Here is a 23,687-nt window from a genome sequence, read left to right as displayed (position 1 = left end):
CGGCATATTGCGGGTGGTTTTAACCCTTTCTCGGCCGCTAGCGGGGGGAGGGGGGTGGTTCTTTTTTTTTTTTTTACTTTAAATCAATGTGGTAATTTAATTTGAATAAGCTGAATTTTATAAAAATCACAAGCATGGGAGGGATGTAGACAGAGGACTTTCTCCAGGCTGGTGGGATGGAGGTAAGGCAGTCCTGTGTAGAATGGAAACACAGGAGTCCCTTCTGGGTGGCACAGAGACAGAGGGACATAGTCCTGGGTGGAAGAGAGACACTGAAGGTCCTCCTGGGTCGGATGAAGTCAGAAGTCGTCAGATGAAGTCAGAATATGTCCTCCTGGGTGGGAGGGAGATAGAGGATGTTCTCTTAGGTGGGATAGAGAAACTGGTTATCCTCCTGGGTGGGACAGAGACAGAATTGGATTGGGTTGGATGAAGACACAGGACTTCCACGTGGGAGGGAGACAAGAGGACATATATGAGTGTCACAGCAAAGGGTCTGAATACTTAGGACCATGTGATATTTCAGTTTTTCTTTTTTAACCACTTGACCACTGGGCACTTAAACACCCCTCCTGCCCAGACCAATTTTCAGCTTTTGGTGCTCTCACAGTTTGAATAACAATTACTCAGTCATGCAACACTGTACCCAAATGATTTTTTTGTCCTTTTTTTCCCCACAAATAGAGCTTTCTTTTGGTGGTATTTGATCACCTCTAGGTTTTTTATTTTTTGCGCTATAAATGAAAAAAGACCGAAAATTTTGAAAAAAAATATAAAAAGATAAAATTATGCAAATTATGAATTTTTCTTCATAAAGTTTGTCCATAATTTATACTGCTACATATCTTTAGTAAAAATAACACAAATTAGTGGATATTATTTGGTCTTTGTGAAAGTTAGAGAGTCTACAATCTGTGGTGCGAATCGCACAAAATTGATCACATCTGATGTACTGGTGGCCTATCTCATTTCTTGTGACCCGAACAAGCCAGTAAAGTACAAATACCCCCCAAATGACCCCTTTTTGGAAAGTAGACATTCCAAGGTATTTAGTAAGATGCATAGTGAGGTTTTTGATGTTGTCATTTTTTCCCACAATTTTTTGCAAAATGAAGATTTTTTTTGTTTTTTATTTTTTTCCCCACAAAATTGTCATTGTAATAGGTTATTTCTCTCACATGGCATGTGTATACCACAAATAATTCCCCAAAATACATTATGCTACACCTCCTGAGAATTACAATACCACATGTGTGGGACTTTTTCACAGCCTGGCCACTTAGAGAGACCCAACATGCAGGGAGCGCCATCACATGTTCTAGGAGCATAACATAGCATTACACATCTAACTTGTTGACTAACTATTACACTTTTGAAGGCCCTGGAGCACCAGGACAATGACACGTGACACCGATGTGGCACTGATGACAGATGGCACGTGACACTGATGTCACACTGATGACAGATGGCACTAATACGTGGCACTGATGACACTTGACACCGATGACAGATGGAACTAATATGTGGCACTGATGACAGATGGCACCAATATGTGGCACTGATGACACGTGACACTGACAGGTGGCACTGGGGACAGGTGGCACAGATAGGTGGCATTGGGGACAGGTGGTACTGGGGACAGATGACACTGGAGACAGGTGGCATTGATGGGTGGCACTGGGGACACATGGCACGGACAGGTGGCACTGGGGACAGGTGGGCATGTGTGTGTGTGTGTGTGTTTTACTGTGTGTGTACACTCACTGTCACTGACGCTGCAGCACAGAAGCTCTCCCTCCTCACACGCTGTCTCTGTGTGAGGAGGGGAGCCGGCGATGAGAGATGATCTCATATGTTTACATATGAGATCACCGCTCATTGGACACGCCGATCGAGTGCTAAATGGCCACTGTGATTGGCCATTTAGCACGATCTGTGACACAGCCAACACAGAACTTCCCCGATGCGCGCCCGTGGCGGTATGCATTGGGGAAGTAAACAGGAGGACGTCCAGGGACAGTCTCCCGACAGTTAGCATCCGCTCTGTAGCCGCCTTTTGGCTATAGAGCGGGCGCAAAGTGGTTAATAAATCTGCAAAAATGTCAACAATTCTGTGTTTTTCTGTCAGTATGCGGTGCTGTATGTACATTCACGAGGAAAAAACTGAACTTAAAGAGGAGCTGCACAAAAAAAAAAAAATTTAAAAGCCAGCAGCTACTAATATTGCAGCTGCTGACTTTTAATAATATCACACTTACCTGTCCCAGGGTCCAGCGATGTCGGCGGCAGATGACGAGCGATCGCTCGTCTCGCTGCAGCCACCGCCGCCATCCTCTGTCAGGGAATCGGGAAGTGAAGCAAGAGGGCTTCACTGCCCGGTTCCCTACTGCGCATGCGCGAGTCGCGCTGCGCTGGTTCCCCGCTGTGTCTCTGGGAACTGTGTGTTTCCCAGAACACAACGGGGGGGGGGGGGGGCGGAGCCATGTGGCGGTCTGGCCGGAAGTGGGTGCAGTTACCTGGATTATCCAGGTAACTGCACCCCCCTCCCCCCCGAAAGGTGCCGATTGTGGCACCGGAGGGGGGGAGGGATAATACTAGCGGAACTTCCCCTTTAGGGTGAAGAACCGCTTTAAATGATTTTAGCAAATGGCTGCAATATAACAAAGAGTGAAAAATGTAGGGGGTCTGAATACTTTCCGTCCCCACTGTGCATATATATATATATATATATATATATATATATACATATATATATATATATATAAATATATATAAAAACAAAGAGTTGTTTGCAGTGGCTGAGCTGGAAGAATGGGCCCCAGACACCTCACCGCACAGCTCCGGGCAGAAAATCTCTTCAGTGTTTCAAAGTCTGAGATGGAGAACCACCAGATCCAGAAATGTGAACATTGGGACCCTTCTGAAGATGCTAGCTTTCTGGCTGTCACACTGACACGTCTGGCTTCAGCATTTCCAGTAAATGGAACAAGTCTCATGGAAGTGTGAGAAAACTCTTGTGGAGGAGGTCAGACATTCAGATCTGAAGCCAGAGGATCAGCATGGCAGCCAGAAACCCAGCATGTTCAGCACTGACAGGCTCCAGGCTTCTTTTCTTAGAGGACAGGAGGGGTCCCCTACCCCACACACACCCCTGAATGGGGTCTATCGGTGGGCGGAGCCACAGGAAGACGGCGGGACATTCAGCTCTCCGGTCAGTCCGCTTCCCGTGACACGCCCATCACGCCCGCCATCTTGGAGGTGGCAGCCTGTAGAGGTCGCTATTTATTTCCTGTTCCGGGTTGTCACTTCCGTACTCCTGCAAGATGGTGGGACGCGTGGTGTTCTCTGCATGCCGTTCTGCCGGTGAGGGGAGGCGGGAGAGGGCCGGGGGGAGGGTGGTCCTCGAGTGGCCCCAGACTAGGGAGTTGGGATGGCGGAGGGGTGTCACCTCCGGGGGGCTCCCTGTATACAGGGAAGGTCATCTATGGGGAAGGTCACTTCAAGAACCTCATAGCGAGACACTGTCACCCCTACTGACCCTGTGACGTCATGTTGTCACCTCATCCCTCCATACCCCACCACAGATTCATTATACAGCTCCTGGGGCTGAGGAAGGTGCCAATTAAATCCAGTGCCTTATCTGCACTAAAGTACCCCCAAAATCTGTATAATTCATCTGTGTTCGGGGATACAAGGAGGTGACAACCCTACAGTGACCTCACCTCCTGTCGTGTGTGTGTGTACCCCTCTCCACCTTGTGTATCCCCCCCAAATACCTCCACCCTGCGTATCCCCCCCCAAATACCTCCTCCAACCCGCGTATCCCCCCCCAAATACCACCGCCACCCTGTGTAGCGCCCCCCCAATACCACCTCCACCCTGTGTAACCCCCCCCCCCTCCCATATACTCTCACCACCCTCCATACAGTGACCTCGCACCACGCTGTCATGTTTGTACCCGGAGCACACCAAATACCTCCCCCACCCCCTTTCCAGTGTATATCCCCCTCCTCCTCCACCCTGTACCCCTCCAGATACCTTCTCCCATAACCTCCCTGTCCTTTGTCCTGCACCCCCTTCCCCATCCTATACCCCCCTCCATACCTTTCTCCACCCTGTACCTCCCCTATACCCCTCCTTCTTGGTCCTGTACCACCTATACCTTCCTCTCCCCTGTACCCTCCCTGCACCTATATCCTCCGGCCCTCATCCCTGTAGTAGCCTCTTGTAAATGATGAAGTTGAATATTTCCATTCTTGCTCTCCTGTAGAGGTATCAGCACTGCTGCCAGTAGACACTTCCATGGTGCTGGGTAGCAATTCTCCTGCTCTTTTACCCACCGGCTGATATATCAGGACAGAGCAGGGGAACCGCAACCTGGCAGCAGTGCAGGTAGAAGAATTGGAAGTGAGCGAGTCCCAGACATCCCCGGACTGATCAATCTGTTCTTTGTGTATTGCAGTGCTCAGCAGGGTCCCGGCTCACAGCCTGCGCATTGCGGTAAGTACTTCATGGATCCTCTTATTTCTGAAAGATGGGAGTAGTAATATGTCACCAGGACCGGTGTGACTGTTTGCTTGGCATGTCTGACCGAGGGATTGTCTTGTCTACTGGAGGGGGGAAGGGTCCCCAGTGTTTTCATTCAACCACTTGTCTACTGGGGCAGTTTTTGCACATGTATTTTTTTGCTTGAAATTACTGTAACCCCCCCCCCCAATAGTTATATATTTTCTGAAAGCAAAGTCCCTGGAGAAGAAAATAGCGGTAGTTGCATATTTTTTATGGCGCAGCAATTTATCAAATGTATATTATCTAACATAAAAGTACACTAAAATAATTTTTTTTGTACAAACAAGCAATATTATACAGTGGAATTTTTGGATTTCGAGCATAATCCGTTCAAAGCACTTGCATATCAAAGCGAGTTTCCCCATAGAATTCAGTGGAAACAAAGATAATTCTTTCTGCATTGACTTCTATTTCATGCAATACTGCATGTGGCCAGAGAGCCTCGGAAATACTCAGACAGCTCAGCTGAACTCTGAGAGGCTCAGAAAGACTCGAACTGAGTATTTCTGAGTGATTCTGAGTATTTCCGAACCGTTCCTAGTGTCACCGGTGCCCCCCTCACCTCTGGTCAAATGTGGCACTGCACACCAGATTAGCTTGAATTCTGCTTGTTTTGCGATACAACACTTGAAAACCGAGTCAGAATAAAAAAAAAAAAAAAAATTTAGTCTTTCAAAACGCTCGTTAACCACTTGCCGACCGCCGCACGCAGATGTACGTCCTATTTTTGAAGAGGGATATCTCGGTAACGGCAGCAGCTGCTGCCACAACCGAGATATCCATCTCTTCAGGCAGCGGTCGGCTGTACGATAACGGTGGTCTCCGCGGCGGATTCGCCGTGAGATCACCGCTATCGGCGGCGGGAGAGATGCCACCCCCCCCCCCTCCCGCACCTTCCGCCGCTTACCGGAGCCGTCGGTAGCGGCGGAGGCGATCGGGTCCTCTAGCTGGGTATAGAGACAAGTGAGGCTAAGAGGGCCCCCACTCGTCTCTATACCATAGGAGGGCGGAAGCGACGTCAAAACGTCACTTCCGCCCATACCTCTTAAAGGTATATATTTTTTTAAATGTTATATTTTTTTTTTTTTTTTTTGCATTTATGCAAATATGAGATCTGAGGACTTTTTGACCCCAGATCTCATATTTAAGAGGACTTATCATGCTTTTTTTCTATTACAAGGGATGTTTACATTCCTTGTAATAGGAATAAAAGTGATCCATTTTATTTTTATTTTTTTAAAACAGTGTAAAAATAAATAAGAAAAAAAAAAAGTTTTTTAAAAACACCCCGTCACGACGAGCTTGCGCACAGAAGCGAGCGCATACGTGAGTAGCGCCCGCCTATGAAAACGGTGGTCAAAACACACATGTGAGGTATCGCCGCGATCGGTAGAGCAAGAGCAATAATTCTAGTCCTAGACCTCCTCTGTAACGCAAAAAATGCAACCTGTAGAATTTTTTAAATGTCGCTTATGGAGATTTTTGAGGCTAAAAGTTTGACGCCAATCCACGAGCGGGCGCAATTTTGAAGCGTGACATGTTGGGTATCAATTTACTCGGCGTACCATTATCTTTCACAATATAAAAAAAATGGAGCTAATTTTACTGTTTTATTTTTTTTATTCAAAAAAGTTAATTTTTTCCAAAAAAAGTGCGCTTGTAAGACCGCTGCGCAAATACGGTATGAAAAAAAGTATTTCAATGACCGCCATTTTATTCTCTAGGGTGTTAGAAAAAAAAACAATATAAAATGTTTGGGGGTTCTAAGTCATTTTCTAGCAAAAAAAACAGTTTTAAACATGTAAACACCAAGTCTGAAAAAGAGGCCTGGTCCTTAAGTGGTTAACCAAGGTTCCACTGTACGTAATTTTTTTGGGTAAAATATGGAGTTGCGGGAAACACATAAATACCCCCCCCTTCAGTCTTGCACAGCAACTGCAGCAAGTCAGAACTGTCCTAATTTCCTGGCTAGAGGATGTCGAGCATCATCTAGCTCAGTGATGGTGAACTTTGGCACTCCAGGTGTTTTGGAACTACATTTACCATGATGCTCAACTACACTGCAAGCGTAGTTGAGTACCATGAGAAATGTTGTGTCAAAACACCTGGAGTGCCAAGGTTCACCATCACTGAGATAGCTCTTTACTCCCCAGTGCTCATTGCTTGCATCATGACCCGAGGAGTACTGAGGTAGAGTGCTGTGATGTATTCAGGAAGCTATGTACAGCATCCTGCTGGTCCCTCCCACCAGCCGTGATTTGCCTGCATTGCATAAAGAAGCAGAGAGACCCAGTGATGGTATCGCTGGATCTAAAATAAGGTCTGCAATAAAAAAAAAAAATTAAAAGTCAGCAGCTACAAATACTGCAGCTGCTGACTTTTAATTAATGGACACTTACCTGTCCCAGGGTCCAGCGATGTCGGAAGCCGATCAGTCTCTCGGCAGCTGCTGCCGCCGCCATCCTCGGTGAGGGAATCGGGAAGTGAAACGTTGGAGCTTCACTCTCCGGTTCCCTACTGCTGCGAGTCGCGCTGCACGTCCTAACTGGTCCCCGCTATCTCCTAGGACCTCTGTGTTGCCCAGGACACCGGGGGGGGGGAATGGGGCGTGACTCCCGTGGGAGTCTATTCCCAGGAGTGGGTGCAAATAATGGTATCTGTACCCCCCCTGCCCCCTGAAAGGTGCCAAATGTGACACCGGAGGGGGGGGGGGGTTCTGAAAAGCAGAGGTTCAATTTTTGTGTGAACTTCCGCTTTAAGCCCCCATACACACTATCAGATTTTCTGCTGATTTTTGTCTTCAGATTTACCAAAACCACGTAGTAGAAGGGCCTGCCTGATATACACATTGAAACTCCTAAGGTTTGATTTCATATTATATGGTTTTGGTAAATCTGAAGGAAAAAAATCAGCAGAAAATCTGATGGTGTGTATGGGGCTTTAGAATGTTGATGAGGAGGGAGCAAACAGAGAAGGCACATTTTAAGCATGTTAAACGTCGGCATTAACCACTTGGCAACCATATAACTTATACGGTGGGGGTGGGATCGATGTCCTCCGGTGCCTGTTGATCATCACAGCTATTTACTAGTAAAAAAAGAAATAAAAATATTCCATAGTTTGTAGACGGTGTGACTTTTGAGCAAACCAATCAATATACACTTATTGGGAATTTTATTTACCATAAATATGTAGCAGAATACATATTGACCTAAAATTGATGAAGAAATTATATATTTTTTTTCTTCTATCTTTTCATTGGATGTTTTATGTCTTTTTTTTTTTTTTCAAAATTTGTCTTTTGTTTATAGTGCCAAAAATAAAAACCCGCAGAGGTGATCAAATACCACCAAAAGACAGAATTAGAAAAAATCTATTTGTGAGGGGGAAAAAAAGGACATCAATTTTGTTTGGGTACAATGTCGCACGACCGCACAATTGTCAGTTAAAATAATGCCGTGCCGCATCACAATAAATGGCCTGGCCAGGAAGAGGGGGGTAAATCTTTAGGAGACAACGTGGTTAAAGTAATGGAAAGGATTGTGGGGTGGGTGTAAGATCACATTTCTATCCTCAAGCTCCCTGTGTTTATCCTTTTTATACCTTCTAAGCATTAGTGAGTGTCATTTCTCTTCCCCCACCCTTAGCAGACATGGCCCAGCCCCGCAGCCCGCTTCTGCCCTCTGCTGTACAGGAATTACGCCACAGAGGCCAAAAAGACCTACACCCGGGATAAACCACATGTCAATATCGGCACCATCGGGCACGTAGACCACGGCAAGACCACCCTCACTGCAGCTATTACCAAAAGTAAGTGCTGAGGATCTGCCTGATTTGCACTAACACTGGGCTTTGTGTATGAAAGTGTAACTGTCCGCTTCCCTGAGCAACCGTTGTCCTTCGTTGGAGGTTGCATTGAACATATATATACATGAAAGCTTGAAACGGTCATCTATCACCACCTCGGGTGGCTGAAAAGTGGTACTACAACTTATAAAATACATAGAAGCTTCCCTGAGCAACCATTGTCCTTCAGTGAAGGTTGTTTTGAACACGTGAAAACCTGAAATGGTAATCTATCACCACCTAAAGGCTGAAAAGTGGTACTACAACTTATAAAATCAATGCATTGATTTTATATGTGAACACACGGTACATAAAGGACATTGTAAGGAAATATAACTTGTGTGCCATAATTGGTTTTTAATAAAAAAAAAAAAAAAAAAAAATCCAGTACCCATTTTTTTTGTTTTGTTTGGCGGTTTACGTGATCACACAGCCTTTGCATATGTTCCTTCTTCATTATAGCAGGGGCTCGTCATGTTGGTAAGCAGGTGGGGTGTTTGGTGACAGTTTTGCTAAAACTGACTATACAATCTGTACAAATTATTTACAATCTGCTTTACCAAGACTATGCAATAAGTGGGCAAACCTAAACAATCCATACCATAAGTATTAAATCAGGTAAGTTCTTGCACTACATAGTTGATGGTAGGTCTAAGGCTCATCATGCATGTTACAGTCTGACCAATCAGATGTAAAATAAGGACCTAATAGACTACCCAATCAATCTGTATCCAGTCATCTTTTGGGAGATTGTACAGTCAGATTGTGTAGTGTAAAGCTGGCCATACATTATACAATTTTCTTGTTCAATTTCCTTAAGATTTACCTTCAACTAGTACAAGGACCTGCCTGATTGCATACAAAATTGAAAGTGTTTAGGTGTGACCTCATATTATAAGGTTTTGGTAAATCTAAAGGAAAGTTTTATAGAAGAAAATTGTATAATGTATGGCCAGCCTAAAGTTAGTCTTAAGCCCCATACACGCAATCAGAGTTTCTGCTGAATTTTTTCATTTCAGATTTACCACAACCATATAATATGAGGTCAAACCTTAGAATTTTCAATTTGTATGCAATCAGGCAGGCCCTTGCACTACATGGTTTTGGTAAATCTGAAAACAAAAATCAGCAGAAAATCTCAGTGTGTATGGGGCTTTAGGCCATAAACGGAGTAAATTTATTTCCTGCAACCACGGGCTCTAAATCCCCCCCCCCCCCCCCCCCCCAAATCAACATAGTGTTGATGCGGGAATCCCTTCTGCCAGGCCATTGTCTTCTCCTGGTGGGGGGGAGAAGACAGTGATTATTGCTAGCAGCCACTAGTGATAATCCCAGGTAAAACTCGGCATGCTGATTGTACCCTAGTTGATCGATCAACTTGGTACATTCAGCCTGCCCATACATGGTTCGAGTCTCAACCGGTACCTGCTGAACTGGCCGAGATTCGATTCGTGTATGGTTACCCCCAAGTCAGGCCATACAGTCAACTTTAGATTTACCAAGACTATGTAATATTAAGACTTAACCTAATATATCCAATCACATAGACCGCTACATAATTGTTGGCATCTCTAAAGGAGATTGTACATGTATGGTGAGCTTTCATGTCAATCTGTTGATTTCCTGAGCTACTGACCTGAAACAGCCATGCAGACCTAAATTGAATTATCCTTGCTTGTTCAGGGTCAGTGACTCATAAAGCACTGAAGTCAGTGTGCCAGCCAGACACCTAGCATTTCCAACTAGAGTTTGGCTGTGGTAGCCCCTACCCCCATATTTGTGTCAACACAGGTTCCCTTTAGTAAGACTGTACAAAGTACACTCGATGTGCTCGTAGCCCTGAAACTCCCAGCAGCCTGTGGTCTCACTTTGGTCAGACCGAGATAAATGCTTATTGGTTGCAGTGTGTTATGGTAATTGAGAGATGCAGCATAAATTTGCTTGCATTCATCAATATTTCTGGCATTTCTTTACCCAGTTAATGTTCATTTTGTTGTCTAATTTCAGTCCTGGCCGAGGCAGGCGGGGCGAAGTTTAAGAAGTATGAAGAAATTGACAACGCACCTGAAGAGAAGGCTCGCGGTATCACCATTAACGCTTCGCACGTAGAGTACACCACAGCCAACCGCCACTACGGGCACACGGACTGTCCAGGGCACGCCGATTATGTCAAGGTGGGTTTCTCGTGTTCATCTCACTTTAAGCTTTGACCTGAGTATTTTCTGTGGTTTAATACACTAAAGGTTGGCCTCCCTTTTGTGCAGAATATGATTACCGGGACATCCCAGATGGACGGCTGTATCCTGGTGGTGGCAGCCACAGACGGACAGATGCCACAGACACGGGAACACTTGTTGCTGTCTAAACAGGTAAGACCAGGTTGTCTCTTTAGGCGCACGTGCCTAAAATGCCTATAAAAAGTCTAGAAAACATGTATGGAAACCTATAAAAAAAAAAACAATCTGAATAGGCTTTCAAGACTTGAGAGCAGCCTTTTCCAATACACGCTAGAAGATTACTCTTTCAACGATGGGGAGGAAGGGGAACATCCCTTCTAAGTGTAGTACTTTAAAAACACTTTTTTAGTTAAAAGTAATCAACTCGCAAGAGTAGAAATCGCACTTCTGAAAACATATTAGTCCCACTATGCACTTCTGAGGTGGTCTCACTGCATCGTGGAGCCTCCATAGGTTGGATTTGACTTAAATCAAGTCGATTTAAATCACTAGTAAAAAGGCTTGGTTTAAATCATAATTTTTAAAGAGTCATCTCTGTCCCGCAGCGGCTCCTCCTCTGACCCGCTGTGGACTTCACTTTAATGGGACGGTTGGTGATGTGGCAGTGACACTACAAGGTGTGGGACATGGCGGCAGCAGGTGAGTGGATGCCCGCTAACAGGCGCTGCCATGATGGATCTGAAATGAGAGGTGCTCTTTAAATGTAAGGACTTATTCTTGCTGGTAGTTACAATCTTTAATATTTGCAAACAAAATGAAAGCTTCCTGTTTAGAATAATAAGCTGTCAGGTTAGTAAAACGGCAATATCAGAATTGATTAAATCGTATAGTTTGTGTACATAGATTTGCAAAACAATGGGATAAAGGAATATTCCTGAACTTTGTTTTATCTCATGGTTACTGTGAAATTGTGTGAATACATCAATGCAGTGCATGTTATCTCAGCTCGCAGAACTTGGATTCATTGCACGAGTTTACCAAAAATGTAAATATTGCAGAATATACAGCCTCATGCTACATAACTAAGCTCCATATCTTGCTGAATAAACTAAACTATTAACGTATCTTAGAAAACTATCTTTAGAAGGGGGTGGTGGTGGGGGGACGGAGAACACTTCCATGGTAACACAGGCTTCTCAAGGGGAAGAGTGATTAACGCAGGATTTTTGGGGGAGGAGCACCTCCATGGTAACACTGGTATCCCAGCGGGAGGAATACTTCCATAGTAACATGGAATCTCAGGGGGAGTAACACTACCATGGTAATAGGCTCCCGGGGCGGAGCGCTACCATGGTAACAACGGGACCTCGGGGGGGAGCGCTACCATGGTAACAACGGGACCTGGGGGGGGCGGAGCGCTACCATGCTAACAGCGGGACCGGGGGGGCGGAGCGCTATCATGGTAACAACGGGAACTGGGGGGGGGGAGCGCTACCATGGTAACGACGGGACCTCGGGGCGCTACCATGGTAACGACGGGACCTCGGGGCGCTACCATGGTAACGACGGGACCTCGGGGCGCTACCATGGTAACGACGGGACCTCGGGGCGCTACCATGGTAACGACGGGACCTCGGGGCGCTACCATGGTAACGACGGGACCTCGGGGCGCTACCATGGTAACGACGGGACCTCGGGGCGCTACCATGGTAACGACGGGACCTCGGGGCGCTACCATGGTAACGACGGGACCTCGGGGCGCTACCATGGTAACGACGGGACCTCGGGGCGCTACCATGGTAACCTCGGGATCGCGGAGGGCAAAGCACTTCTATTGTAACCTTAGAGGAAGGAGCATTTCCATAGTTGAACTGGGATTACAAAAGGAGGAGTGCTTCCATAGTAATCTTGGAAAATGTAAAACTAGCTAGGGGATTACCAAGTAAACTGGTTATGCAATTGACTCTCCCCCCTCCTTGTGAAAAATGCCAGTTTCCTGGATGTCATGCTTGACCTCTAGACTCAGTGCTAGAAATAATTGACCTGGAACAAGCATGCAGATCAGGAATTTTAATTTCACCGGCTGCCTGCTCCTTCCAGGTCTGTGAAGAGGCAGAATACCGCCAATCTCCATCCTCTCTGGGAGTTGCATTGACATGCTGTTGGGAAAGCTGTAAAGACGCAACTCAATGGCTTATTATTCATACAGCACCCGTGTGAATGATGGCCTTAAAGATTACTGATTTTCCATTTTAGGGCTGACGATCACCCTGCACGTTAAATCCTGATGCTGACTGCATAATGACGTTATATGGCAGCAAAGTGGCTCTCCTGTGCATGATACCACATTTCCATTTAGGGGGCGCACGTGTGTCCTGAATTAACAATATGAATAGTCTGCCAAATTGGAAGTCGCATGTCGCAAAGGCATACAATACTCCAACCAATCCTGCAAAGGCTACCCCAGATGGAGCCGAAGATTAGATGTTGGGGCTGTGGAGATGTAATGGATCAGATAGACAGCTGCTAGATATGAGGTCAATATGTCCACCAAGTCACAAAGTGTGATAAAGATCACTGATGTGTTGCTAGGTGTATATGCTGGATGGTGGAAATTAAGGGCTGAATAAAATTAAAAAAAAAACAAAAACATCTGAATGGGAGCTCAGCAGAGTTACATTCAGGTGTGGTTTTTCATGTGTGTGGCCTGTCCAGAGTAAAGATCAGCCCTCCAATATTTTGCTTGAATAGAAGCCAACCTCTTTCCAGGGAAACAAAATATCCTGCTGCTTTAGGCAGAAGAGTATGTTGAGCCTCGGTCGGGTTGCCTATCAGGATATCTGTATCGTATATCAGTCAAAGTTCTATCTGTAGTCCTTTGTATCATTGTCAGTATTCTATCCATAATGTGGACTGTTGCTTTTTTTTTTTTTCCCCTCCCTTTGCAGATCGGGGTGCAGCACATCGTGGTTTACATTAACAAAGCAGACGCTGTCGATGACAAGGAGATGCTGGATCTGGTGGAGCTGGAGATCAGAGAGCTGCTGACAGAATTCGGATATGATGGAGAGAACACGCCTGTGATCACTGGCTCTGCGCTGTGTGCTCTGGAGGTACAGATCTAAGAAATGCTGTGTGCTTGCTATTTATTTTTTGGCTTAGAGGGAATCTAATTATTTAGTCCCAAAGTACATCTAGCATGAGAACTATAGAGGCTGCACCACTGATCTTCTGGAAAAAAGTTGCTGCCTGACTCTTATGCAGATGAGGAAAGTAGGAGTATTTGGGAGTTTTTCCCTTGGATACTTATTCTGGGTTAGTGACTGAAGGTATTAAAGCCGGGGGCTCATCATGATAGCCAGGCAGCTAGCTATTTCTGAATAAAATTCTTGTCAGAAATTAGCGGATGACGTGTTTCTCCTGCGATTGGGTTTTCTTCAGAATAACACCTTTTTTGCTCCAGCCGCACACATATATGCGGCTTCACGGAAGTGGGCTTTTTTCTTTTTTTTTACGTGGGTCTGCATATATGCGTACCTCCCCTGTGTGCTTGGAGCACGCTGCACTGCAGAGACTGGGCTCTCACCAATGATTGGGACCCGGGTCTGTCAGTTCTGGGCCACTTGATGGCTGTGATAGACTCTGATTGGCTATCACAGTGATAAGTCGCTGTGGACCCGCCCTGTGTATTTTTCTTTCCTTTCTGAATGAAAAGAAAGATACATTGCATCTTCCTCTTCTTGCAGGAGAGGCATTGTAAACAAACCAAAGTGTGTAAAAAAATAAATAAATAAATTATAAATGTAAGTAACAAAGAATAAAAAAAAATATTAAAAATGATCAAGGTTACCAGGGTTGTTGTTGTTGTTAGTCGGGGTCAAAGGTCACGGTTAGCATATTTTGGGTACAATTTCAAAAAAGTTTAAATTGGTGTCTGTTTTTTGGGTAGGACAAAAAAAATGCAAAATGCCCGCCATTCTTTCTGGGCTGTACTACGGGTACATAAAAAAACTAACACACACACACACGTGGCATCCCTGCAAACATCAGGAGAATTTATATTGGGTTGTTCTTTAGTAGGTTATGGTATTTTCATAGACTCACTAATGTATGGCTATAGGTTGGCCAGAGACACAGCCTGGTATACACCAGTAGAACCCTTCCTCTGCCCTGTTACCAGCAGGCTTGAAAAACCAAGCAGCTCCCAGCGTTTGCCGACCGCTGCTCTCATAACAGGTTTATATTTGCCCCCCACCCCCCCCCCCCCCATCAGGACTTGCCAGGGGTCAGTAGTTCTTAACGTATAACAGTTGCTGCCTTGTTGCACTGACTCTTGAGTAAAGTCTGGGGGCCACCATCGGAGACCCTCTTGGTAAGTGTGGGCATAACCAAAAGATATTTTTTTGGTTTTGGAAAGAGATGTTAAAGGGGTCGTAAACCCTCTTTACAAAGAAGAATTTTTTACACTGTGCAGTTCCTTTTGCACAAAGTGAGCCTAATCCACCTCTTCTGGGGTCCCCTGGCGGCACTATCGGCTCCTCCCCTGCATCGGAAAACCCCGGGGGAAGCGCTCTCCCTGGGGGTTACCTTGCGGGCGCTCTCCCGAGTCCAGCATTTGTGTGCATAGATACAGGATGCCGGACTCATCCTGGTCCTCTGTCACTCGTGTCATTGGATTTGATTGACAGAAGTGGGAGCCAATGGCTGCACTGCTATCAATCTGTCCAAGCAAGAGTCGTGACAATGGGCAGAGGGGAAGAGCGTGTCTCCGCCGTGGGAACGAACGGGCTCAGGTGTGTAAAAAGGGGGGGACTGGGGGGCCAGTCAGTATCAGTTTTTGCAGCCTATGCATTAAGGTGAAAAAACAGAAGGGTTTACAACCCCTTTAAGGATTAAAACCCAGCATGTTATTTTTCTTGACATCGCCTTCTATCCCAGGAATGCAACAGGAAGTTGTAGGACTACAGGTGCCTCAATTGGAGAATTTCCCCTTATCGCTTACTCTGGGAATAACTGACACTTAGAACATCCCCCTTTCTTTCTCTCCCATTAACAACTGTCACCGGGTAGGATTGAGGAATGAATCTTTCCAATGGGTATCAATAAAAACTTAATGGAGGGTCTGTTTCTCCTACCCCAGTATAATGTAGTGGGCCCAAGCACAGACTGATCTTAAATTTTTTATTTTTTTTTCCATATAAAAAAGCGGGTTTGTGTTTATTCCACAGAACAAGAATCCAGAGCTTGGGCTGAACTCTATTATGAAGCTCCTGGATGCCGTGGACAGTTACATTCCTATCCCTTCACGACAATTGGATAAACCCTTCCTGCTGCCGGTGGAGTCTGTCTATTCCATTCCAGGTATAAGGCTTCTTCTCTGCCAGGATCTGTTCTGCAGATAGAATTTCAAATGCGCTCCTATTAGTCATTCCTCATGTTTACAGGCTTTACAGAACCACATCAGTCTCTGACCTTGTAACCACTTGCCGACCAGTGACGTGTTGGTATGTTACTGGACTTTTGAGTATTTGGTGGTTGGCTTTCTTGTAAAAGCAATCCTAGTGGCTAATTTGCTAATGGATTGATTTTACAAGCTGTGGGAGCGGGGGACTCAACCCCACCCCCGTGGTCCCATTGGGAACAGCCCCGTTCATTTCTGTGGTCTGAGAAACCGGAAAAGATAAGCCTTCTATCACTTCTGATGAGTACCTATCACTGTGTCACTCCATCGATTTGTCCATAGCTTCCCTTGCCATTCAGAGAACACTTTGCATTTTCTCAACGAATGCAAAGCGTTCTGATTAGACAAGGTGGGGTTTGTGATGTTGCCAATCGCCTTCACCAATCAAGGAATGCTTTGCATTGATTGAAAAAGTGGGATGGTTTCTGTGTTCACTATTCAGCAGGACAGGTGCTCAGCACAGGACCCAGAAGCTAGTGGCATTCAGTGTAGTAGCAATGCCTACTTCAATGATTTCCAGCTTTCACAGGGATCGGCCACGAATGGAACATGCATATTTGCATTGATCCAAGCTGGACCAATGTAACTATGTGAAAATATCCATAGTTGGAATTCAGTTTTTATTGTGAAGAGAAGCTGATGCCCCACGCACAGCCTTGGGCTATGGTCCAGAGGGATTCATAAGGATACAGGTCCCTGGTCCTGAATTTAAAGTTCGCTTTTTAGAAAAAAAAATATTAAATGCACATTTTATTTTTTTTGCAGGTACAAAAATTTGCATTTTATTTAGCCTGTAAAGCATTGCACCAGCGATCACCAGATAAAATCTGACAGGAAAATTGATAAACTAACACTGCACTCCACAGTGTATGTCGGGGCTTGTAGTTCCATATATTCATAGAGCTGTGTAAATTAATGATGTGGGCGGGCCCTGTACGACCGTGCTGATTTAAAAAAAAAAGTGACAGCTAGTACGGAGAACAAATTCCTGTACTGCCGTCGCAGGTAAGGGGTAGAGAGAGGGGGAGGTCAGCCAACAGCTGCAGCATTTGCAACATGTTGTATGTTCCTCCTTAAAAACTGATGGAACCAAAGTCGAACTTATCCTTTAATATCAGTTCTTAGCTTTAGGCAATTTTAAGGCCAGGTCATTTAAAATAATTACACATGGAATAGTTTTAGATTATTTTGCAAAAGCCATTTATGAGGTCATGGAAGGTGTGCATTGAACACAGTTGTTGTTCATTTTTATATATTTTGCACAGTAAGTAGCTGACTTAATGAGACTCCTCGATTTAAAAAAATAAATAAAATAAAAATACTGCTTGGTGTAATGTTCATACCTCTCAACTCCTAGTCCATAATTTGTGTTTGGATTGCAGGCCGAGGCACCGTGGTGACCGGAACTCTGGAACGGGGTACAATTAAGAAGGGAGATGAGTGTGAATTTGTCGGCCGCAGCAGACACATTAAATCCGTGGTTACAGGTGATCCTCATAGTTTTATCTTTGTTTAGGGTGAGGCGTGTGTGTCACTGGCAGATATTAATGGTCAGTTTGTCTGAGATGGGGTTAAGGGGATGCTGGCCAGAGCCATTCTCAGGCACCATCCATCTGCCCAACCAACTTTTGAGTGCTGACTCCATAGAGGTCATCCTGCACCAGGCCATTCTCATTCCAGGACTCATTTAAAGGACACGTATGTTTTTTGTGATAGAGGTTTGTTTTACTTCTGCTTATTCCTGCTCAACTGAATAGAGTTGCTTTTTGGGCTGCTTTTTAGACGGCGGTAAAAAAAATAAAAAATATTCTAGGATTTTTATAGCTGCTTGCAACAGATTCTATAGACCTAAATCTTTCCCTCTAGACAACCCTGTGCCGAACATGTGAAATGTGATCGCTTCCAGCCAGTAGTGAACAGTTTTAAAGAATTGTACACTTTTTTATAATACATGTGCACGCAGAGCTGCAGATTTCCATAAGGAGATGGGATACTATACATACGAGGAGAGATGAATTGGTGGGACCTCAGAAAGATACCAGGGATTATTTGCAAACATATTTAAAAAGGTGAACCTTGCGCTTGGCGTTGGGAAGGAAAGGATCTTATATAAAATCTCCCTTTAAGAGCCGCCAGAGGGCACGTGCGCCTGGCGATTGCTGTCGGCCACTCATGATCACATGCATGAGAGCCAGCAAAGGGATTTCTGTGTGGAGTACTTGCTAGATCCAATTGCAGCATTGGGGACACTGCAGCCACTCCCTTTCTGATGGAATCACAAGATATCTGGATGGTGAGAGCGTCAGTTATCCGATAGACACCATAAATGCAGTTTGATCTCTATTACCCGAGATCTCTTATCTAGTAAGAGGCCCATGCATTTCTATTGGGAGGAGCACCTTGTTTGCACCGGAGCACTTTTTTCATTTTTTTTTTTTACACCTGGATTAGCACGGATTCATTGATTATGGACTTTTTACACTAATATATTATATACACACACAAATCTTTCAAAGATTTGATGGAATAAAGCAACATTTTTTTTAAGTGCAGCAGCCTCATTTAACTTTTTTATTAAATATACAAGGTCTGTGGGAGGACCTGTTTGCTGGGACTGGATTGATAGCTGGGTGCGGCTCTCCTCTATACTTTGAGATATAGAGAATAGTATAATTATATATATATATATATATATATATATATATATATATATATATATATATATATATATATATATATATATATATATATATATATATATATATATATATATATATATATATATATATATATAATAATTTATATATTATTACTTTTTTTTTTTTTTTTTTTTTAAGACAGAGCTTTCTTTTGATTGTATTTAATCACCACTGAGTTTGTTTTGCTAAACAAATGGGGAAAAAAAGACAGAAAATGTTGATGTGCACTGATAGGCAGCAATGGTGGGTATCGATGATGTTATTGCACTGATTATCAGCACAGACCTCCCCCCTCAGGAAAGCCGCTTATCAGCTCTCTAATCACGCACTGTCGGTGTGATTAGAGGAATGCATATAACTGGTGTTTCATCAGATTAGGCGACCTGTAATAACGGAAGTGACCTTACGTCGCCGTTATGTTGCTACGCCGCGCACTCCTCCACAGATGCACGGAGAAGTGGACATCTTGTTACACCCACCAGAGTCTTGCATTTAACTTTTTATTTTTTTTAACAGTAAACAAAGTTTTTATATAGTGAAATGCAGTATTTACAAATCCGACTGATTCGATTTTTTAAAAGCAACGGCAAACCTTCTGATCTCAGGGGTGTGCAAATCTGACAGAAGGCCACTGCTTTTATAATTCAACATTCAACAAGTCAACAGTCTGACGGATTTGTAACTTGTGCATTTTACCATAAAAACTTTGTTTACTGTTAAAAATAAGTGTGAAATGCAAAACTCCGGTGGGTGTAACAAGGTGTCCGCTTGCCCCCTTCTCAGTGTATCCTTACTGTGGCGGAGTGAGGGGTGTAGCAAGATGGCAGTGAGGGAACGTCACTTCCGTTACAAATTCCAACGGGTTGCCTAATCTGATTAAACACCGGCACCTATTTACACTGTGATCAGCTGTGATTGGATATGGCTGATCACATGGTAAAGAGCCTACGTCTTCAGTCTCGGGGTTATACAGGGAGCCCAGTGCTGAGGTCTTTTGTGTTATGTTTGTAGTGTGTGGCCTGTTATCAGGCTGTCATTTTTTCTTTTTTTTTTGTTATTGCAAAACTTAATAAACAGAATTTAAAATAAAACTACGTTATAGGCTCTTTTACCGTGATTGGAGATGTGTGTCCCAGCGACGCATCTCGCCACCGATCGCTGCGTGCACAAGCGGCATGTTGTGAAGGACATCACATGACAAACCACGGCCTGGCTGTCATTTTTTGCTATAGGCCGGACAGGATGTGGTTAAATAACCTCCAGATTTTTACTTCTACTCTAAATTCTGCATCACCAGTTCATTGTTTGTTTTTTTAGTAAGGGTATAGCTTATGATGTGACCAATGTCGTTCCTTGTTAATAAAATATTTTTTGCAGGTATTGAGATGTTCCACAAGAACCTGGACCGAGCAGAGGCCGGCGACAACCTTGGGGCTCTGGTCAGAGGGCTAAAAAGAGATGACGTGAGACGTGGAATGATCATGTGCAAGCCCGGATCAATCAAACCTCACCAGAAGGTCCAGGCCCAGGTACACTTCATAATTCCATAATATATTCACCCCTCATTGTATTTTCAGCATCTGAATGCCTGCATCGTGCTGTCCTCTGTTGCTTCAACAGTAATGTCTCTGTTTTAGGTTTACATCCTCAGCAAAGAGGAAGGAGGACGTCACAAGCCTTTCGTCAGCAATTTCTTACCCGTCATGTTCTCGCTGACCTGGGACATGTCCGTCAGAATCACTCTACCCCAAGGAAAGGTGTGTGAGATGCTTCATTATTTTTTTATATAGTGCTGGAGGCACCTATGCTCTGCTACCACTAGGATCTGCACAGCCCAGTTCAGGATCCATAGACTTCGAGACGCATTACATGAGACTGCTGGAGATCACGTCTACTACGATCTCCTTACAAGTTTGTGATCCCACATTTGTGCTCCCTAAAGCTAATTGGTACTTTTGCTGATTTACAAAACCTAGACTTCCAGGATGTTTTTATATGTTTGGAAGTCAATGTTTGTTTTTTGCCTGCGTCCACAATTAACCACTTGCCGACTGCATAACACCATTATATACAGCGGCAAAGTGGCTCTTCTGTGTCGGATCATGTACCTAGTACATGATCCATCCCTTCCAGGTAGGGGGTGCCCGTGATCAGCAGTTGCCAGCCAATGGATGTCCGCCGGCACCCACTAATTCGCGAGGAGAGAGACAGGACGGAGCTCTGCATATAGAAACAAGGCAGACCTTCGTCCTGTCAACAGGGATGTGCTGGATTTTGTTTCTCTGCGAAGCAGGGAATAAAATCCAGCACGTCCCTTAGTGAAAGCACCTGGAAGTAAATACAAAAACACTGGTTAGGCGCACTTAATCCTTTAATGGCCCCTAATGTTAACCCCTTCCCAGCCAGTGTCATTAGTACATTGACAGTGCACATTTTTAGCACTGATCACTGTATTGGTGTCAGCCACTTTTGCCTCGTCGGTGCCCACCAGTGCTGCCTTGTCAGTGCTTTTTTTTTTTTTTTTTTTTTTTTTTTTTTTTTAGCTTTATTTGTGTGAAAATTTAATTCAGGTACAGTGCAGAATGACTGTGCAATTGTCATTCAAAGAGTGACCGCCCTGAAAATTGGCCTGGGCAGGAAGGGGGTTTAAGTGCCCGGTAGGCAAGTGGTTAAAGTCCTTATGTAAAAAGGAGGAGTGAGAGTCCCCGGACAGTGGAGGCTCTTATGCAACATCGCTGGATCGAGATGGGCTCAGGTGAGTATTAGGGCACACACGCACACACTCTTACTTTAGCCTTCTGACTTTACAACCACTTTAAGCTTTAGCCAAAAAAAAACCTGGAAGCTGATTGGGTTCTATGCAGAGCTGCACCACATTTTTCACTTGCTAGTTTTAGTAAATAGACCCCAATGGCTTCATAACTTCCCACTCAATCTAAAACATAATAAATATGATACACTTGAAAGGCCCTGTCACACCTATGCTTTGCAGTTGTACGTGTATTAACGTGGCACCCTAATGCACTAAAGAAATGCACCTGCTTTGTTCACCACTTTGGAAATATTGGTGCATTGGCAGCCTATACAATTGAATGGACAGTCTTAAAGTGTTACTAAACCCGCAACCTTAAATCAGTCTGTATATGTAGGAAAGCATGCATGTTATACTCACTGTGGAACCTAAGGGATTAATCCTCTGTAGTGTGTAAAAAGGCTGTTTGATCCTGTCTTCTCAAAACTTCCTCTCCTTCCATTGTCCCCAATCCATCTGCTTATAGAATAGAACTGCACATGCTCAGTTTGGTGTGTGGTGTTAAAGAGTTTTTTTTTAATTTATATTTTTGGGGAGGGTGCATGCGATTAGCACAGGGCCAGTCTGCACTGTCCAGACAGAGGGTCAGGGGTCATGCAGCCTTGGAGGACAATCGGGAGAATGGAAGCTCCTCCTAAAAGCTTTAACCAGACTGATAGAAGTCACAAAACTGCTATATACTGCTGATGAGAAAAGGTATTTAGCAGTTTATATTTGCTAAAATAATTGCATTTCCATGTTCTGTGTACTGTGGGAGACCAGATATAGTGAATGCAGGCTCCTGGGTTTAGTAATACTTTAATGCAACACACGTTCCAGGTTGGTAGACGACATTGGATGTGATTAGGCTGTAAAGATTTAACCCCAAGTTATGTGTGTGCAGTGAAGTCTGCACCCGCTCAACTCCTCCTATTGGTTTTCAGATCTTGGAGTAATGACTCTCTCCTCTCTTGCAGGAATTGGTTATGCCAGGTGAAGACACCGGTCTAATAATGACCCTCCGGCAGCCTATGGTCTTGGAAAAGGGTCAGCGGTTTACCTTGAGAGACGGAAACAAGACTATCGGCACTGGAATTGTAACAGACATCCTAGAGATGAAAAAAGAAGACGAGGAGGGGTGGTAATAACCCCTTCCCCCAAACATGAACTTATCCCAGAGGGAGCTGGGGGGGAGACAAGAGATTACGAATGACTGTAAGACAAACATCGGCTTGTTGTAGCACTTCTATCTCTTCTGTAGTCCTGATCTCCCTTCCATCCTGTGTAATATTCTCCCTATCCTCAATAAAGCAAGTGCTGCCCCCTGCTGGTTGTCTAGTTACAGGATCACACGTCTGATCTGATTGGAGGCTCTTACAAACATGGCTTTACCCTTTAACAGTTTTGTCATTAAGAATTTTGTCATGTAGACACATCAGGATTAAGGCTGGGGTCACAGGAGAGCGTTTGTCTGTGCATATAATTATTACCTGAATACTGCAACGTGAATTTCTGACTGATTGCTTTGTTCGTGTCACATGTACATTGTTTTTTGGGAGCGTAACCCCCCCCCCCCGTATATATCTTGTGTGACCCCAGCCATATTCATTGTGTCATAAATTATGTTCTGTTAGTGGTGATCCCAGCACAGAGGGAGTGAAGACACTGATGTCTTGGCTTTCAGAGAAAAGAAAAAAAGTCCCATATAGGCAATCCATGGTCTGTTTTTCATCTTTTTCTTTTATAATTATATTAAACTGTTATTTGAGTTGTAATGATTAATTTTGCAGTCATTAAGCTGGTAATTATATTAAATAAGGACTGATCACACTCATAAGTTGTAAAAAGCAATGAGACAATTGCAGATAAGAGCATTTGGACTCAAGTGGGTAGCTGTGGTTGGTTTTGCCTCAAGTGAAAAGAAGATTCTTCCTGATCTCACAAGGGGAATCGGGTAAATACCCGGAATCAAAACATTCTCTTGCTACTCTTAGTCATTGGCTTTGTATCCCAGATGTTAGGGGACCAGTCCACTCAACAGTTGAAAAGCTTCAAATTTAAAAACAGCCTTCACCTAGGAGGACTGAGTACAGATCCTAAAGGGGGCGTTGGTTGTAACGCTAAAGAAGCTTTAATGGCCAAGT

At 44.3% G+C, this 23,687-nt stretch overlaps 1 protein-coding gene across 2 annotated transcripts; it reads left to right on the top strand.

Moving 5' to 3' along the window:
- Positions 1 to 3,249: 3,249 nt before the first annotated feature.
- TUFM (Tu translation elongation factor, mitochondrial) lies at positions 3,250 to 23,318 on the top strand. 2 transcript variants are annotated; one of them, XM_077449598.1, is made up of 11 exons: positions 3,250 to 3,363; positions 4,463 to 4,500; positions 8,217 to 8,379; positions 10,423 to 10,589; positions 10,680 to 10,784; positions 13,541 to 13,705; positions 15,821 to 15,953; positions 17,436 to 17,540; positions 20,130 to 20,281; positions 20,390 to 20,509; positions 22,521 to 23,318. In XM_077449598.1, exons 1-11 carry the CDS (start codon positions 3,324 to 3,326, stop codon positions 22,686 to 22,688), a joined length of 1,356 nt encoding a protein of 451 aa, XP_077305724.1. In that variant the 5' UTR covers positions 3,250 to 3,323; the 3' UTR covers positions 22,689 to 23,318. The 2 variants fall into 2 exon arrangements, with proteins under 2 accessions (XP_077305724.1, XP_077305725.1); XM_077449599.1 differs by having other exon boundaries at positions 3,256 to 3,363; positions 8,220 to 8,379.
- Positions 23,319 to 23,687: the final 369 nt, after the last annotated feature.

The sequence above is a fragment of the Lithobates pipiens genome, unplaced genomic scaffold, assembly GCF_037356315.1.
Source record: "Lithobates pipiens isolate NorthernLeopardFrog02 unplaced genomic scaffold, aLitPip1_a1.2 Scaffold_22, whole genome shotgun sequence".
NCBI classification, from domain to species: Eukaryota; Metazoa; Chordata; class Amphibia; order Anura; family Ranidae; genus Lithobates; species Lithobates pipiens.
This window is presented reverse-complemented; position numbering and strand designations above follow the sequence as displayed.

What these genes read in the sequence shown, in the direction of transcription:
- TUFM (XM_077449598.1), top strand. Translation starts at nt 3,324, where the DNA reads ATGGTGGGACGCGTGGTGTTCTCTGCATGCCGTTCTGCCG. An exon ending in CATTAAATCCGTGGTTACAG is followed by an intron (nt 17,541 to 20,129) that starts GTGATCCTCATA and finishes TATTTTTTGCAG; the next exon opens with GTATTGAGATGTTCCACAAG. An exon ending in TCACTCTACCCCAAGGAAAG is followed by an intron (nt 20,510 to 22,520) that starts GTGTGTGAGATG and finishes CCTCTCTTGCAG; the next exon opens with GAATTGGTTATGCCAGGTGA.